Consider the following 18,389-nt stretch of genomic DNA (forward strand, 5'->3'; position numbering starts at 1 on the left):
AATATATTGCAGTATACATTTTTACGCAGGCATTCACTGAAAGGTAAAGCTATGTGATAGCTGTCTCCTTGTATCTCCCCCTGTGTAAGACTATAGCAGTCATGGAATTCACTTCCCTCTTGCCTTGGATGACGAGTGAGCCATACCTGAAGACCATAGGAAAGAAATTAAATTAAAATCTTAAAAAAAAAAAAAAAAATGAAGTCCTAACAGACAAATTTTTTTTCTTTCTTTCTTTCTTTCTTTCTTTCTTTTTCTTTCTTTCTTTCTTTCTTTCTTTCTTTCTTTCTTTCTTTCTTTCTTTCTTTCTTTCTTTTTTTAATTCTTGATGATAGCTACACAGCTACTGCCTTTCACCTGACCACAGCAAGGTTTCCCAGGCTGCTTTCAGCCTCACTGTCCTGGGCTGCAAAGACAGACACCCAGCCTCTGCTGATCAAAGATCTTTTTGTCATCTTGAAGCAAGAGGGACCACAAGTCTGAAACCGCAGGGAGAGCAGCCCTGCAGTGCTGCTTCTTTGAATATCTGAGAGCCCAACCGAGTTTTGTACAACTCAGGGGTGAAAACATTTCTCTTTTCTTTCCACAGGAAAATACACGGGTACACTTGGTCTGACTTGTAATCCCAGCCCCATTATCCTCGCCTGTGCTAGCATGTACTGCCTAAAGAGAGACAGATAGACAGTGGGGATATTACATGTCCCAACAGGAAAACCCTGATTTCATTTCACAAGTTATCTGTAGCCTTATTGCATCAGAAATGTCAGCTATGAGTAATTCCAGAAAAGCTGTGACTGATGGGGAGCAATAAATAACACTGCAGAGGAGCCCAAGTAGCTATGGGTGGATGGGCTCTGAGCTGGTCCTCCTATTTGGTGGTTAGTCTTCTCTTGAATACACATCCCAGGTCTTCCCCTAGTGAGATGGTGAATCTATAGCTTTAATCTCTCCATGTTCTTGCCTCTGTAATAAAATATCCTCCTTCCTAGGGACCTGCCCTGATCCTCGCTGCTCAGACTGGTATCACAGAACATGCACAGACAGCAGCAACATCCCCAAATGCCATCTGGGAGAGCAGTCCCCAGTACAGGGAAAATATCATTTGTGCCTAAAAAAAGACAACAACAAGGTTCTTTTCTTGGCACACGGAAGAGTGATCCTCTTCTCTAAGTGATAATCCCTGCTTTCCTGCTGTGATATACTGGTGCATTCCAGAACCTATAGACCTTTAATACAGCTGTGGTGAGCTTACTTTGAAAATCTGTGGCTTGTTCCTGACCCACAGTGTAGCTATTGTTACTGCTCTTGTTCTGATCATCAGTAATGGACACTGAATGAGGTGTCCTGAATGTGTCACACTCTACAGCATGTTATGTTTTGGGATACCATAAAAAACATAACACTTTGCTAAAAGAGGCTGCAAAACTTCCTACATTTTTTGCTCTCCTGTTTTGTGATATCCTGCACACAAACACCTTGCTAAAAATAGTGATGCTAATTCTGCTGATAAAAAGTATCGAAAATCTCTGAGTTTGGCCCTAATTTAAAATTTGATCTTGCAAATAATTATTTCCCACTTGTGCTTAAAATGATGCTACCTAAAAAGAAAACAAGAACAAAACAAAACAAAGATTCCTATGGTCCCAGAAAAGCAAACCTTACTGTGGGTACCCTACTACCATAAGCCACCCTGGGCCTGGTAGAAAAATTACACAGATTTGTAGTAGTTTGTACCACTAGCAGCCATCAGACATCAGGATGGTATAGGGGTCAGTGGTAAAAAGTTAGAGGATGTGGTATTAATTACAGAAAATAAGTCTTAGACAAATCCAATTTCTTTCTTGCATAGATGGAATATGCTTATACTTGGGTAAGGCTCAGTAGTGCACAACATCAAAAAATAACATTATGCAATATCAAGAGAGTACACAAAAAGGTTGCCAGGCATCAAATCCCATGTGCCCTATTAAAAGCAGATGGGATATTACCTTTTCCATATTTCCCATATGCTTTTAATACAGATTCAGGATCTGAGGTTGAAATACTCTGCTGTCTGCTCCCTTCCCAGCCTTGCTCCTCACAGCCCTCTCTGCAGATAAGGGCTGCCATCTGGGTTTGCAAACAGTGGCTGCAAGAGACTGAAAAGAGCAAGATGAGGACTGAGGAAGGAAGGACAGAGAAAGTTGTTTGTTGCTGTGGAAGAGAGGAGAAAATGACCTGCAGAAATTAAGCCTTGACACAGAGCATCAATAAAAAATTAGGACATAAAAAACCAACCAAGAACTAGTTAACCGACAGAGCTCAAAAGGTAGCTCCCATTGGGAAATCATCCTCAAGTACAGGGGTGTCCTGCATTGTTCTGTTAAAATCAGATGCATTCCTGATGTTTTATCTACATAGAAATAATGAATAAATAAATTAACAAACCCCAGATATATAGCCACTGCTCATAAAATGCACAAATGGATTGGTAGGCTGATAAATTATGGAGGCAACAGTCAAACATTGGCACCTAGAAAACATGGTGTCTTAGATCTGGATTAACCAACTGGGTGAATTAAGTCCTCGAAAGCTATAATTGAAAGGAATTAGGGAATACAGTGAACAAACAGATGATCATGACCTTTCCTATTCCTGCATAAAAAATGGGCTAACGGGATCACTGAATTCTGCCAGTAGAAAATAGAATTTAGTACCATTTTTGCTTATGGCATAGATATGAAGGAAAGCTCTTGGCTGTTCAGACATCCACACTTCACAAAGGCTTCAGAAAACAAGAGATGGAGAAGGCAAGAAACAGAAAAAGGATTTAAATAGCTTACATTTACCAGAACTCAAACCTTTCAATTTATTAAAAAGCAGACAGCTAAGTGATTTGATTACTCTGGAGGTATCTGGAGGAAGAGGAAAAGTCAATGCTTGGCAAGCCACTGATGTAACAGTGAAGGACAGGGCAAGAAACTCACTGGAGAGAGTTTGACAAGAGAAAATGGGCAATTATTTGTGACAGCAAAAAACTGGGACAGCATTCAACATCTAGGCACACATTTAAATAGCACCGGATGTGTCCAGGTTTTGCATCTTGAAAAGCAGATGATTTTTTAGAATAAAAATTTTTGGCCAAACGGAAAGGTCAACCCTGGGGTATCAGAATGAAGAGGGCTGTGTCATGCAGGAGACTGAAGCAGAAGATTAAATGGTCCTCTCTGGCTTTAAATGTTAAAAGCATATGAATCAAGGTTTAGACCTGTAAGTTAGTTAAGGGAACAGCCTGTATTCCATAACATATCTCTGGCATTGCATCAATTTAGAAACACTCACAAATTTAATTGCTTAGAAGTTAAGAGCTTTTAGTTTCAAGACAGATTTACAGAAACTCTCCTTCTGGATTAAAACATCATGGACAGTTCTGTACCTCATAGAGATCCACGAACACCATGAGAATGTCATGGCAGTTTGGCGAGATCTGACTCAGGACTCCAGCTAATCCTTGACCAAAACTCTGTTAGGGAAGCTTTATAATGTGTTCAACCATAGCCATATTTCAGAAAACGGAAAACTTCATATCTTACTAAGCAGATCAAGTGGTATAATTGCCTCAGGCCACTTCAGTCAGTATCAACATTTTTTTATGACACTGCAGCAGCCCACTTACCTACTGTTATCTCCTCCTGGAGAGAGGAAGTCAGGCTGAGCCACCATTAAAGTATCAATTGGTAAGTCCAGGTCTCCAGTTTGATGAGCATTGATAATTGTTCTGGCTAAAGTCTTCAATCTGTCAAATGTCAAGAAATGCTCAAATTCTTTTCTTTGGTAGCCTGGTGGATCACCAAGTTCAATAATCAGCACTCTTGATGGACCAACTACATCAGATGGCTGCAGAGCTCGGGTGCTCACTGGTCCTCTCCCCACTTTCTGTGAGCTAGATCTGCTATGAAAGGCTGTGCAAAATGTCATGTTAGGGCAGTGGTATTTCTTTTTACTAGCATTGTCTGAGATGACCTTCAACATGCTTTCACCTCCCGGTACATGATGGGCTACTCTGACTTGGTGGTGACCAACCTGCAAGAAATTAGCTAATTGATGGATTATATTTGCCTCACCTGCTTCCCCAATGGCCTCACTCACGGTGAAAGCTATGTAAAGGGAAAGACCAGTAACTATTTCTACAGGTTCCTGCTCATGGAGGAGAACATGGAGGAGATTGTCCTCAAAGCTAAAGTAATTGGCTCCTGCCCCTTCATTCCATGAGAATGTAGAGGGGGTTGGAGAAACGTATTTCCCTTGAACGAAAACACGAAGGCTGAGAGGTTCATTGTAGAAAATAGCCAGGGGCAGTCTGGTTGAGTTCTGGCCACTGAGGAGGTAGAGTCTGAAAGTCAGAGGTGTTAGGTCTGGGAAGCAAACTGTGGTGAGTTTGGTGGATGGTAGTACAGAAAAGAAGGTAGAAGAACGCTCTGCAGGATAACAGGACACATCACTGAAGGTGTCCATAAAGCTGTCCGTCACTGCTACCACTGGGAACAGCTCCTGGTTCACCATGGTGGCATCCAAGTTTTCAAGGATGACAAGTGCGTGATTTGCCTGTTTGCAGAAGTACCCTTGGACTGAGGGCTTGAAGATACACTTGTTGTCATCTCTGTAGATTCCTGGAAGGACAGATGGAGGTGGGGAGAGAAAAATAAATCAATAAAAAATTGTATCAAATATAATCTCAACAGGTTGCGCATATTTTCCCATTTGGTGCTCAGGTTACTTTTGCAAGTGCTAAAATTTTCATCAGTTTTAAGAGAAGCCTGGACACTAATGGATACTAAATGGGTAGAAACCACATCTACCTCCAGAAGTCGTAAACTGAAAATAGTTGAGAACTGAATCCCAACCCAAGTGTCTGAGATTAGTCATTAGGATCCCTTTATGGATCTATGCAGAGGAGACATAGTCCATACAGTCCTCTGAGTTCAGATATGTTCCATCTGACCAAATATAGGTCTCTGCTTTAAGATGAGAGAAATTGTGCCTCAGGCTGTAATGATGAGATCATCACTGATTATAAAAAGAGAAAAAAAGTAAATGAGTTCAGATACGGGCACCAACAACATAAACATTTCTGCCCGGAGCATCCTATGAAAAGATGTGTGTTTCTGTTTTTCCTTCCTTCCTTCAAAACAAAATGAAAGGAGGAATTTGCTGCTGTAGCCAGCTATAATCCTTCCCTTCCCTAGCCCGCTCTTCCCTAGTTAGCTGGGCTCTTGAACATGTTAGGCAAAGAATGGCCAATGTCTAAACTAACTGAGCTCCTCATTCAGCAGCTCTGGGAACCTGCATAAAAATCATCAACGCTTACTGCTAAAGATAAAAGGAAAGAGAGAGTAACATACTTGAGAGTCACAAACTTCTGAATGAAAAAAAAAAAAGGGGGGGGGGGGGAGGAATTCCCTTTACTATGGAAATACTGCAAATGGGAATGTCACTGCTAGACGAAAACGTCAGGATCCTGGACAAGAGAGGAACTATGAGAAACCTGCCTGGGTCTTGCTTATTGTTACATCTCAATGCTTGAATCCTGTGGACATTTAGCTACGATTTATTTCAAGGTGATTCTTCATGTGCAGACTGCTGCTCATATCTGTGAACATTTTCCAGGATGAGCTCTCACTCTGCACATCGCAGAGGAAAGCAATGGAATGACATAAATATCACACAGCTCAGGAAGGAGGTCCAAGTGAGACAGGATCCATGCAAAAAAAAAATAATTTTAGACAACAGTTTATTGTTTTCTACTCCTTTTTATCACTTTTTTTGGCTTTGTCTTTCTGTTTTCAGCTGTACTAGCACAAGTGTTTTGCTAGGGGCAAAGGGAGAGAGTGCAGCATCTTCGTGGAGGGGCTGCCCTTGGATATTGGGTATTGCCCCGGAACGCAGGGAGGACGCGTCAAGCAGCCCACAGCCAGCCCACAAAGGCTGACACATCTCGTTTGCTTTCCTGGAAACATTCAAATTGCTCCCCATCTCCTCCCCGTGCTATCGCTCCTGCCTACAGAGGGGATTTGCTGATGTTTTGTGATTTCCCAGGACTTCCCTTCGCCTCTCCGAGCAGGTTCGCTCGGCTCCCTGCGTGCTCGCCTATGCACGCGTACACACCGCTGCTCATCTCCTTCCGAACGGCTTTATCTGCCAGTCACAATTTCTGCAGCCTGCAATTTCGATCACTTTTAAATGAAACCCATGCTGGCCTTGGTAATCATAATGTCATTTACAATTTACCACAAAACACGTTTATTCAGTTAGTAGCACATCGGAGAAAGAGAACTCCATATGAACTCGCCGCTGAAGCCCTAATCTGATTATTTCCTCATGAAAATCCAAGCAGGGGTGCTTGTAAGAGGGGCCTGAGAGGAGAAGGAAAAAGTGCGGCCTGGCCGCAGCTGACTCTCATAATCGATGAGAATAGATAAGCGACGTGGCGTGTCAGGGCCAGCAGCTAATCTGCCCCGGGGCTTTGCTCTAAAAAAGGCCAGAGTGGACAGGACTTAATAAATACTGAGTGACCACTGAATATTGAGCTGACATGTGCTATTTACATTGGCGATGAGCAATAACAGTGATAAATTCCAGAAGCCTCCCCCTGTCCATAAACGGGGGCGAAATTCGATTAAACAGGGTTATATTTGTGCATGCACGTGTGTTTGCACACGTGTGAGAGGAAAAAAAAATGAGTGGGAGGAATGAAAGAGAAACCAGGCGTGTGTGAGACCCTATAAATGGGTGGGAAAGATGTCGTGTGTCCCTCTTGGTGCATGCAAGAGGGAGAAATAGGAGATGGAAAGTGTCTGTGCCCACCCTCCCCAGCTATCTCCTCAGCCTCAGACAGCAGGCTGTGCTTTCTGCAGATTCCCTTGCCGTCGAGTTTGCTATTTAATTATATACATCCACATGCACGCACACACCGCCACACACAAACATATATATCTATATGAGATTTGAGCACTCAGGTTGCTTCTAGGGCTCCTGACAAATATTAACTTTGTGTCAATATTTGTCCTTCCTGTCGTGAAATGAGGATTTTCCACCTCATTTCACATTTGAAAAGAAAAATGCGCCGAGGGGGTCCTCTTTGCTTAGGAAAAAAAAAAAAAAAAAAAAAAAAGAAACACCAACAACAACATCTCATATCCTTTATTTAGAAAAATGGAGCGGGAGGGGAGGAGGGAAGAGTATTTTTAAAATAGATGTTTTGACTTAAAGGCACATAGAGTCCTTTGCAAGTCTCCTGCCTTTTCCCTAGTTCCCCAATGCCAAATAAATAAAATAAAATAAAATAAATTCTACATTTAAAATTGAATGAAATACATCAACGTTAATGATTTTCCCCTTCAGGTTAACACCACCATTTCCTTCAATAATTTTTACCCATTTTGTGATAGATTTCACAATTCACGGTACAAGGAAAAATATAGTCATTTTTTGACAAAAACAAAAGGCAACGTCAGGTTTTTATCAAAATAAAATAAATCTCCCGCAATTTTCTTTCCATCTGACTGGATTTGCCCGTCAGTTATTTCTAATTTAACAACAATTATAGTTACAAAAATATAAAAGCGTGTATGGGAGCAAGTGGGAGGGGAGAGATAAATGGGACACTGTTTAGAAATTGCGATTCATTGGCCTTGGGCTGGCCAGCACATATCTTTGCTGAGGGGGAAATATTCATCAGCATTAACTGTTCCTTTTGACTTGCTGACATTCAAATGTGAAATAAAATAAAATAAAATAAAATAAAATAAAATAAAATAAAATAAAAAGACCTGGCAATAGGACTTTGTTAATGTAACAATCCGCAAAGGTAAATTATTCTGAGGTCAGTCATTTTTGCTATGCAAAAGGTTTTCTATGTTTCTTGGGTTCAGATGTTCCCGGTAAATAATTCTGGACCCAATTCTCCTATCTAATCCCCAGCACAGGGTCCTCATGCCTACGCACTCGTTCTTTGAAAGCCATGGCTCTGCAGTCATTCGTCTTGTGAATCTTCATGTGCAGAAGTGCAAGCAAGCCTGTCAACTTCAGCAGATGTTGAGACAAGGCATCCCCCATCATTTTAAAAAATACTACTGACTGCAAATTAGGAATATCGTGCAATTGAATGTACCAGAGCCCATATGGGGGCTAAATATGCAGATATGCCATGCCAAATAACTTATTTTTTGCACAAGGTGTGTAAGGAACACATGCATAGCAATGCATGGAGGAGAGTGTGATTGCTCGTGAATTTGCGTGAGCACATGTGTGTGAGACATATGCACATAAATACACCATGCCAGGGACTGTATGCATAGAAAATTGAGTGGTTGCTTTAGGCTGCTAATTCTTTCTCCTAAGGAAAATTATTTTTGAAGGAAATGAGTCTCATAACACTGTGTGTTTTTATGCTCTGCTGTTTATCGCTCCTCCATAAAACCTTTGAACCCTCTGGCCAATTGCGGTCATGTCTGGGGACTCAAAGACACTATGTTTCTACAAGTTCTCTTAAAGTGGGTGCCCAGGCAGGGAAAAGATAGATATTAATGTTCCCACCAAAAAGGCTGTAGTGTAAGCTCACCAATATGCACCACAGGACCTGCATTGGCCCTTCCCCTTTCCATACAAATCCATAGGAAAACAGGTGCAGTACATGAAATATTTGTTCTTGCACTCACTGTTTGGATGCATGGATAAGTCCACACACATTGCTAGTATTTATTCATTATGAAACCGAGTATTATTTGCATCTTTCATATGCTTATATATTTATTGTGCTAGCACTAACCCTTCAAAGCTCCCTCATGCTTAAGAGTTAAGTTATATAGGTCATAGATAATAGCATATCTTTCTAAGTGATGAATGAAAAAAATGCAGACTTTTCCAGTTACCAGTTATTTGCAGACTTATTCCAATACATAAGTAATTCTTGGCTTTGAAAGCTAAGTATACAAGCTGAGTCTTCACAGAACACTCTAGGACAGAATGTTCTCCAAAGCGGTCAAAAGGAGGTGTGTAGAGAGTATATGAGAACAAGATATACATATGTCAATGTTCTCCCAAACTGTTCCCCAAGTGTTCGGTGATCTACAGCTCTGGAACCTTTTGAGTCAAAGAGAACATCTTCACTCTTGTATTCGAGAAAATATCAAACCTGTCTCCCTAAACAGCCAAAAGCTTGGAGGATAACCCAGCCAGGAGCATACATCTTCAGCTCTCTTGGATGAGGTGGTCAATAAATCTGAGATGCCCAAATAGACCTCCAAATAGCTTTTTGGACTGGCTCTTGACTTGTCCTAATTTCTGGGAAGCACCTCGAAATTGTTTGGGAATCTGCTGGGTCCAAACTGGGCTCGGAATTGTTCTCTTGGATGTAGCAGGAGTGAGTAGGAAGTTCCAGTGCCCATTCCCTACCACTCCTTGACTCACAAGTAGACATCAAACCTCTTCCTGCTATTGTCAACACCATCCCAGAGCAGCTTGACCACCCAGTTAATAAAATCTCTTAGAAAGGCACAATTAAGAGAGGATTTTTGTCCTCACTATTGTTATTGATTGGGGAACGTTAGTCATTTTAGCCATCCTAGCAACACAAAGTTCCCCATGATATCTATTTAGGGAATAAACCCAACAAGAAGACAAAAGAAGCATTACGTGGCATTATATTGTGCATGGAACGAGAGAGGATCAAACAGCTGAATTACTCTGCCCTTCATGATTCTGTGCAATTTCAGAGTCCCCAGAAGCACTGTGAATTAAGCACCATGAATGAGGAAGGATGTTGCAGAAGTCATTACCTTAAACCTTACTGTAACGCAATCAAATGTGTGGTATGGGACTAGTGTGAGCAGGACAGGCCATGGATGGCACGAAGAACACTCACAAGAGAGCATGGGTCTCTACGGCCTTTTTGAGGGCTTGGAGGATCCATCAATGCACAGCAAAAGGGTAGAAATCAGGGGGGTTGTACTAGCAAAATAAAACCCAGGGCCCTGACTGGGGCTTTTAGATGGTCTCATGAAGCAAATAGGAAATATGACAAAGCACTCCCACAGCCCCTCGAGTTCACTAATTGTCATTCAAGGCACTGATAGCTGGATGTGGGAAGTATTCTGCCTCCTAGGAAATACATTTATAAGATAAAGACACAAACAGGACCATCCTTCTGTCCAAAATAATTCACCTTTGGTAAAACGTGTTGTTCTGCAAATATAATTTCATTTCTTGTGTTGTTACTAAAGTTTTTCCCCTTATGTTTCCCTTCAAGACACTTCTGTTTTCCTTCATGTTTTCCTTAGGTGTATTTAAATCCCAGAAGGATTTTTCTCTTCTGCCCAGCAATGCCACTGAGTGAAGCTTTAGACAAACCGCTCCGTGTGGCTCAGTGCTAAGGGGCAGCAAGCAGCAGAGCTTTTGCCAGCGCGGTCCCAACCTCCAGCTCTCTGGCCAAGGAATGATAAAACTGCCACCACCATCCGACAGCAGAACAGCAATTTAATCAGATGCCAGACCCCAAAAATGAATGTGGCTGTGCCATGCACCGCTCTGAGCTGTGGATATAATGAGTTTTGAATGGGAAGTCCCGGACACAATAAATCTGTGCCATATGTGACCATTTCCTGTGTCAGTTCCTTTCTCATAACCAGTGGAGGCTTCGCCCTCCCCCTCCCTTTCCCTTTCATGACCCCACACCAGGGCTCTGAAATCTTTCAGGGCTGCTTATGGGCCTCAGGCCTTTCCACAGCAGTTGCATAAATAAATGAGTTTGACAGCAAACATCGTAACGGTTAGCAGTAATGTGCGCTCCACACAAGTGCCTGCGCTACTCACTGGAGAAATGGGAGAGGAAAGAGGTCGTTTTGTTACTGCAAACAAAAGTATGTTCTCTGACAAGTGGTGAAAGAATTAGTCAAATAAACTTGAACTCTATTAAGACCATTGCTGCCAGGTTTTGTTATGGACTGGAAGGTTCTCAGCTTCTTTTTTTGCAGTTACTGTAAAGACAAATCATCCTTTTCCTCTGCAAAAATAAAGTTAGGGCATAAAATGAACTGCCTCAAAGTAAAATTTGCAGGGAAATCTATTTTACTATTATTATTATCATTTCTTTCCAATGAGAACAGTTCTTTGGTCCTGGGAACTGATTCTAAAAAAGACTGAATGATTTTCCATTAGAAATGAGCCAGAGGAAAACAACAAATACCTGTAGATATTGGAAGTATTCAGGTTAGAATTAAGGTTAAAATGACAATTATTATTTGAGACATAGGTGACGGAAAGGACAGAACAGAACTCAGCTTTTTCCTAACATTGTGTTCCTATTTTGTTCATTAACAAATCAAACATTTTGATTAAATACCAAAATTATACTAATTTTTCAACTTCTTCATCTGAGAAATGATCGTGTTTTTACACTATATTTGTTTTTCTCTAAAACTATTTCATTGAAAAGCCTTGTTTCCTCAGATATACAATTGAAGCAAAAATATTTCAAATATTCCAAGTTCAGAACAGAAAGGTTGTAGACATTTTAATTAGTATATTAAAGTAGTATAAGCAGCTTATAGGAGCTTCATAGAAATGATCAGGAAGTAAGGAAGGTTGTTTTCCCATGTCCAATTCGGAGGGAACAAAAAATAAAATAAAAATACATATATTAATATCTTAAACAGGGAGATTTTTTTTTTTTAATAAAGATATGCCATCTATACTATACCGTGACACATTTATGATAATGGACAGTAATGGAAGGCAAATAATTTAAGCCTTAGAATTTGAAATGAAGCTGAAAACGTAGCACAGGATCTGTACACCTATGAAAACATCTGAAGAGCTAAAAATTGAGATACAAAGGCTAGAGTCATTATTAAAGCATGTGGAATGGGATTCATCCCATTAATTTTATCTGCCTAAATGTTAAACATCTAGTTTAAGCTAATAGTCTAGTCTAGCTGCTCACCTAGACAATAATCATGAGAGAGAGAGACTTTTAGATGGTCGTTAATTCCCTCTTTCCCTGGGATGGATTGTGTCACTTCTTGAGATACCTGTCTCTGCTTCTATATGGGAAACCTAGGTAGCTAGCTCAGACTGAAGGCCTGTCTTTTGGACAGCTGAAGTTAGGAGAAATGAATCTACCTCCTAATAATGCAGCTGAAGAAGCTTCCAGAATAGCAAGAATAATAGGTGTTGGAATTCACCGAATATTTTGAAATAAGTGGGAAATTGTAGCTCTGTACACACCTCTAAATTAACCTCTCCAGTTATGAACAAGGGAAAGATGGAAAGAAGGAAAATGAAGCCACTATCACGTTAATCTAGAAAATAATAAAGCTCCCCTATCCCTGAACAAGATGTTCAGCACAAAAAACTGCAAATACATTGTTGAGAAAGACCCAGAAAAAGATCAAACTCTACATTTGTCTTTTGCTACAAGGGTTCATCCACTGGGTACAGATATCCGCACCTCTCAGTAGCCCTGGATAACCTGGTGAAGGTTATCACCCTGCAGACTACAGCTCGTGCTGCTCCTCAGCAGCAAAGCTCATGTAGGAAATGGGGTGGGCACTGGGAAAAATGCCTCGGAAAGCACAGAAAGAGAAAAAATATTGTAAAAGAGACATTCCAGCAAATACGGTGAGAGCCTATAAAATTAATTCCGAACGTCTGGAACCAACATGAGGGCTGGCCTGGAAGGAGACTGGTTTCAAACACCACTTCCAAGAAAATGAAATGAGTCTGTAGGCATAGTCCTAAAGCACCATGACTGCATTGAACCCCAGGAAAAATAGGTCAGAAGAGATTTCTGGATGTCATTTAGTTCAAACTCTCACTCAAATCAAGGCTAACCACAAAGTTAGATCAGGCTTCAGAGTGCTTTATCACAAATCATAGTATAACTACTTTTAGGCTTTTATATATTCACTAGGACAAACTTCCCAGTTTGGAGGATGTCCAGAGAAACCACCAGGCTTGAAAATGACTCAGACAAGGTCTGTGATCCTAATGAAGTTTTCATACAACATAACACACATGCAAGATGGTTTGAAGAAGCTTTTGAGGCTTACTTCTGCAAATATCTGTTATACTCCTGAGTGCTTGTTTTAGGCAGTCCAAGGCCTGTTCCCTGTCCCGTCAAAGTCCTCTGGACAGCTCCAACAGAGAAAGAATAGCTTCAGAGATGGAGCAGATCTTGTACTTTACCAGATCATGTTCTTCTTCTTCAATATAAAAGTGAATGAACTCAGCCCTTACTGCATGGTGTGGTGTCTAGGTAAGTAGAAAAAGATTAACTACACTGGCTTGAAGTCCAGAGTGGCCTGCATTGACTGGTAGGCATCCCTTCTTTTGCATTTTATTCCAGACTTTCTAGTGAGCTGCTTGAAATTTCAGACAGCCCTTGGAGTTATTTTGGCCAGGGAGTATATTTAAAACTCATTGTGCCTAATGTTGTCTTTCTACAATTGAGAAGTAATCAGGAAAGACGTGAAAATAAATAGACAAGTGAGAGGCAAAATGAAATATGAAGTGGCTAGAAAGGAGCCTGCTCTCTAATGTATTTTTTCAGCTTATTATTGTAAAAGCCCAGAGCAAAAGAATAGCTTTGAAGAGTCTTTTGTTAATAGTGGCAAGGTTGTCTTTTTATTTTTCTTAACTTTTTATTTATTAGCCATACTGCACAGGGTACTTCCATAACTGATGGTTGGGTTTTGAGTTACAGGGACTTGTTTAGTCTGAAAACATCCCAGCCTGTGATGGGAAACTGCAAAGAGAAGTAAAGGCCCGTTGTCTTGTGCTTGAAGGGACTAAAACTGAAGCCCATTTGTTCTCTACTTCTCCCTGTGATTTCTGCTGGTTGAGTTTGCAAAGGTTTGGATGGTTAAAGTGCATTCCCAGCAGGCCACTTCCTCAGGTGGTCTATCTGATGACAGCTTGATGCTTAGGCCAATATAAAACAGCTGAGGTTTTGACCCTGTCTGAGAATAAAATTATAAAGCTGCATTCCTACATAGGGCAAGGATTTCATCCCGCAGATTGCTGTAATAAAAAAGTTTTTGAGTGTTCTTAGCTGATGTTCAAGCTCTAAAATGTGATAGTCAATGACATTTTTGAAACTCTTAGCACTGGGATACTATGCATTTATTCATCATTGCCCTGAATATGTGCTTAAGCATACAAATATTCCATTGCTAAAAAATTTCATTCAATGCAGTCATGTGGGAACACACTCACTGCGCACAGAAAACCAGACAGGTGCATTAAGCACATTTGTTTCTTTGAGACTTTTTAGTGCTTTATCGCTGGTGAACAAAAGAGGTCTGAAGCAGAGTTAAGATAGGCAGAGCAATATCAAATTGCCCAAGGCTGCTTAGCTCAGGCATCCTGCTGGCATTTACAGGATGCTCTTCATGCATAATAGCCTATATTACCTAGTCTTTTATGACAAGAATTGCCAATATGGACAGTTTGGGGTCTGCTCTTTCTGGTATAACACCAGCATTACCAGACAGCAAGGAGAGATGAGCACAGACATGATTTTTACTTATTTATTCCATGGCATTTACAGAATCAGAATAGTCTTCAATTTCTGGGCATACTAATCAATAAGATTATTGGGCAGGTACCTGGAAGGGCTTTCTGCTCATCTGGGTCATCAGAGAGCACCTTTCTGTTCCCAGGGTGCCATTAAGAGCCAAGCCAATTTAAAGAGCCCATCTGGCAGGGGTTGCTTAGTTTTCATATACTTCACCTGTCCCCGTTGCAGGGGACACCTGGCAGAAGCTTTGTGGGTCGTGCTTCTATCCTGTGAGCATGCAAAGCTTCATTCCAGACAGACCACACTAAGTTCAAAGACTAATCCAGGTGGGTAGAAAATGAGCTGTTTCAAACCTGTTCTAAATTTTAATCTCTGCCCTATCAAGACAATTGGACTATAACCACTCTTTTCTTCATGAAGACTTTCAGAACTCTCTTATGCACAATTTCCCTGGGGAAGAGCTTTCAGCAGAGAGATGCATTTTCCAACCCAAGTCTTGCCAAACAGGGTGGCATATTATATTAAGACCACATGATTTTGCATTTTCTTGCAAGTTATGTTTCCATGAGGTCCAAGAACTAGGGTCTGTGACATGAATACACAACCAGAAGGATGTGCTGTGGAAAAGACCCCCATGCTGCCAAGGACATTGAGGGGACGAGGGACATGGGGGTATCCTGATGCTTTTTTTTTAATTTTTGCTCTTGGTGGCTCACACAGCACAAGCGGTCAGACACGGAGGCCTTGGAAGTTGCGATCTGAATTTAATAAAGCTGTCTGAAAGGGGAGGGAGAAAGGGAAAAGAAGATCATGGAGATAATAAAGGCAGAGATAGGAAGAGAGGAAAAGAAAGAATATTAGAGATGACTGGTGATGGCTGTTCTCTTTCAGATTCAAGTGGCCAGATGTGAAATATCTATTGAAGAGGTGGGGCACTAATTCATTATGAAAATAATAATAAAGAAAAATGAATATTTTATGATTAGAACATACACTTCGATGCCCCTATAGTGAAGAAAGTCAAAAGGCAAGGATAATGGCAAGGCACAGCAGGGCAACTAACATAGCTGCATGATTTCATTAAAATTTGGCAGGTTGTGTGATTCTTTAAGTTCAGTACAGGTACACCTATAGTCTGCAAGCAGAATTAAGTCAGTGGAAATGGAAAGTGGAAAAATATCCACTTTCAATGTAACAATAAATTCTACAGATTAGTAACATGAGAGGGTCGTCTTGCTTCACCGTATCAGCAACCTTTCTCCCACTTCTGTTTGGGGAATAAAAGTTATTTGAGGGGTCATACGGAGGAGGAGGTGGCTAGTCTTATCCCCACTAACATCAACAGACAAATCCCCCAACTAGAGTTGTTTTTTCTTGTCTTTTCCATAAGATTTTGTTTGTTAGAAAAACCAAAAAGACACCAGAGGGAAAATAAATGCAGATACATTTTTAATGCATGCATTTAATTTTTAGAACATGGTGGGCACTTCAGTGCTGGGTACTGGAACTGCGAGGAGGGATTTATCTAATCAGCCCTCCGTGGCCCCACTTCATTGACATAATGTGGTCCTGCCAATTAAAGCACTGGAATCACAGCTCTGCATTTTCCTTCTCTTTCTTGCTAAAATTATTGATGTGCTTTGTACAATGTGTAATTGCCATTATTGTATATATGCCTAGAGCATGTGCAGAGCTGAAATTGAAATAAATAAGCAAACAAAAATCATGCGATAGGAAGTCTCTGATGGTATGGTGGGGGGTGGGACCACGGCATCACAAGCTGAAAATAGGATTTAATACTGCTGTGACTGGGTTTGATAGAGTGAGATTTGATAAGACTAGAATAAAAGGATGCTGTGATCCTCTGGTCTGACACCTCTTTTTGTATAGCACAAATCCCCAGCACACAACCAGATTCAAAACACCTCTTTTAGCTTCTTAGGTCTGAGCCTCTGCATCCAGAGACTTTGAGGGAACAGCCCTGATTTACACCACCTGCAGATCTTGCCCTCTATAACACATTTTCATTTGGTCCCTCCCTTTTTCTCTTTTGCACACACACACACAGTAGATTTGTTCTTTACATTTAATTTATGCAAGTGAGGCACAGAATACATTTCAGTAATGCCAATTAGATACGCACTAATTTCTTCTCCATGAAATAGCAGTAAGTAATTAATCAGAATTTTGATCACAACTCAGTTGGCAATTCTAATTGCAGTTGCCATTTCCACAGCAAATATGGAATCATTATCTTTTTCGCCTAGTCCTCTCTTCCTAATCATCCAGGGTGCTAGAAGCAAAACATTTCCAAGAACTAGATATTGTCTCTATCAACTAGCGGCCTTAATACCTTTGGACTGAGGGTTAGTGGGTTCAGTCCACGACTATGTTTTTATTTAAAGCTTCATTGTAATTTTAAAGTGAATAGCTAGTGGCAGGCTGGCTGCTTGCCTGGGGGTGGGGGGATTCTGCCTCATAAAATTATGAGACAGGATGAAAGCAAGTGGCTCATGCCACTAAAAACCTTCTGGGAGAGCACAAGAGACACCTGACCTTTGCACAAGCGTCCAGCAGGCATCTAGGGGACATATGGATGTTGATCAGATCTGTATCACCAGAGCCTGTGCCACATCTGCGAGGCACCACAACCATGTTTTAACTCCAGGTGATCATCGAAGTACAGAACAGGATGCTCAGGAGAGATTGGTACCCCATGTTTAATGGTAACAGTGTTTGCACTATCGTTTAAGCGTTTTGCTGATTGGTGCAAATCAACACTGCTGGACTGGAACAAGAAAGATTGTTTGCCTAGAAGTATTATGGCTGAGGGTCTATGGAGCCAGGACACCTCTTCATTACACTCCAAAAAAGCTGATACTGAGACTGTTCTCAGATGGCTTAGAGGTAAAAGAGAGCAGAAAGAGAAAGGGAGCTTTACCATTTAGGAACTGAGCCTTACAGGGAAATGATGGTGTACCTACACCAACACAGGTCCAGCTCTCAAAAGTAGCCTGCACTTTTACCTTCTCCAACTGCTTGGAGGAAAGGTTTCCTAGGACCTGGTGGCAACAGTCTGGTTTATTAGTCATATTCTTCATTTAATTCAGTTCCAGATGTCTTATATTTCCCTAGTAATCCCAAAACACACAAAGTAGATTTGGGAATAAATACCCAAAAAACTGACATCATTTCTGTCCACTTTATAACTGGTGAAAAGAGGATTATAAGAAGGGTAAAGACACAGCAATTTATGCAAGAGGTTTGTGCCGTGAATATATCTTGTGAAGCAGAATGGTTCTTGTCTTGTTTTTTTGTTTTTGTTTTTTTTTTTTTTTGTTTTGTTTTTTTTTTTTGGTCCACGTTAATGAACCCTGAAGAATAACATGTCCAGGAGCTAGCTATCTGAAGATTAGCAAGGTCTGTGATCATTCCAGTTTGGAAACAAGTTCAAGTATTCAATTCAAGCATTCCAGTTTGGAATCTGGTCTTGAGGACAAGGGCATTTCATAATTACACAAGTGGCCATACTGTGAAAGTTGGAACCAGAGCCATAAAATTGGCTCTGGTGCTTTGTAGTTTACCAGCACAAAGGCAGCCAAAAGATAGGAGAACTTTTGGTGCAGTGATGTTGTGCAGAGCAGTACCACCATAATCCCTACTGGTCCTATGAAAAATATCCCACTCCATGAAGCCCAGGAGCATCGGAGGCACTGGTAGAGTTAACAATGAGATGGCCACCAGCAGGTTTTTCCTAACCAACTATGCCTAGATCTACAGCAATGACTGTGCTGTTTGTCTAAATATATCAAAGAGAACCTAAAAAGGCAGAAAA

The 18,389-nt window shown here is 40.9% G+C and overlaps 1 protein-coding gene across 6 annotated transcripts in view; it reads right to left on the bottom strand.

Moving 5' to 3' along the window:
• PKHD1 (PKHD1 ciliary IPT domain containing fibrocystin/polyductin) overlaps nucleotides 1-18,389 on the bottom strand; it is a 253,587-nt gene that overhangs the window by 23,826 nt on the left and 211,372 nt on the right. For 5 of the 6 annotated variants that reach the window (XM_035322238.1, XM_035322239.1, XM_035322236.1 and 2 more), the window contains one exon: nucleotides 3,656-4,649. In XM_035322238.1, the coding sequence (XP_035178129.1) occupies nucleotides 3,656-4,649 (994 nt within the window). Of the gene's footprint in view, nucleotides 1-3,655; nucleotides 4,650-5,474; nucleotides 5,738-18,389 lie in introns of those variants that run through there. The other variant, XR_004749563.1, reaches the window with a different exon arrangement.

Source organism: Oxyura jamaicensis, chromosome 3 (assembly GCF_011077185.1).
Source record: "Oxyura jamaicensis isolate SHBP4307 breed ruddy duck chromosome 3, BPBGC_Ojam_1.0, whole genome shotgun sequence".
Taxonomy (NCBI): Eukaryota; Metazoa; Chordata; class Aves; order Anseriformes; family Anatidae; genus Oxyura; species Oxyura jamaicensis.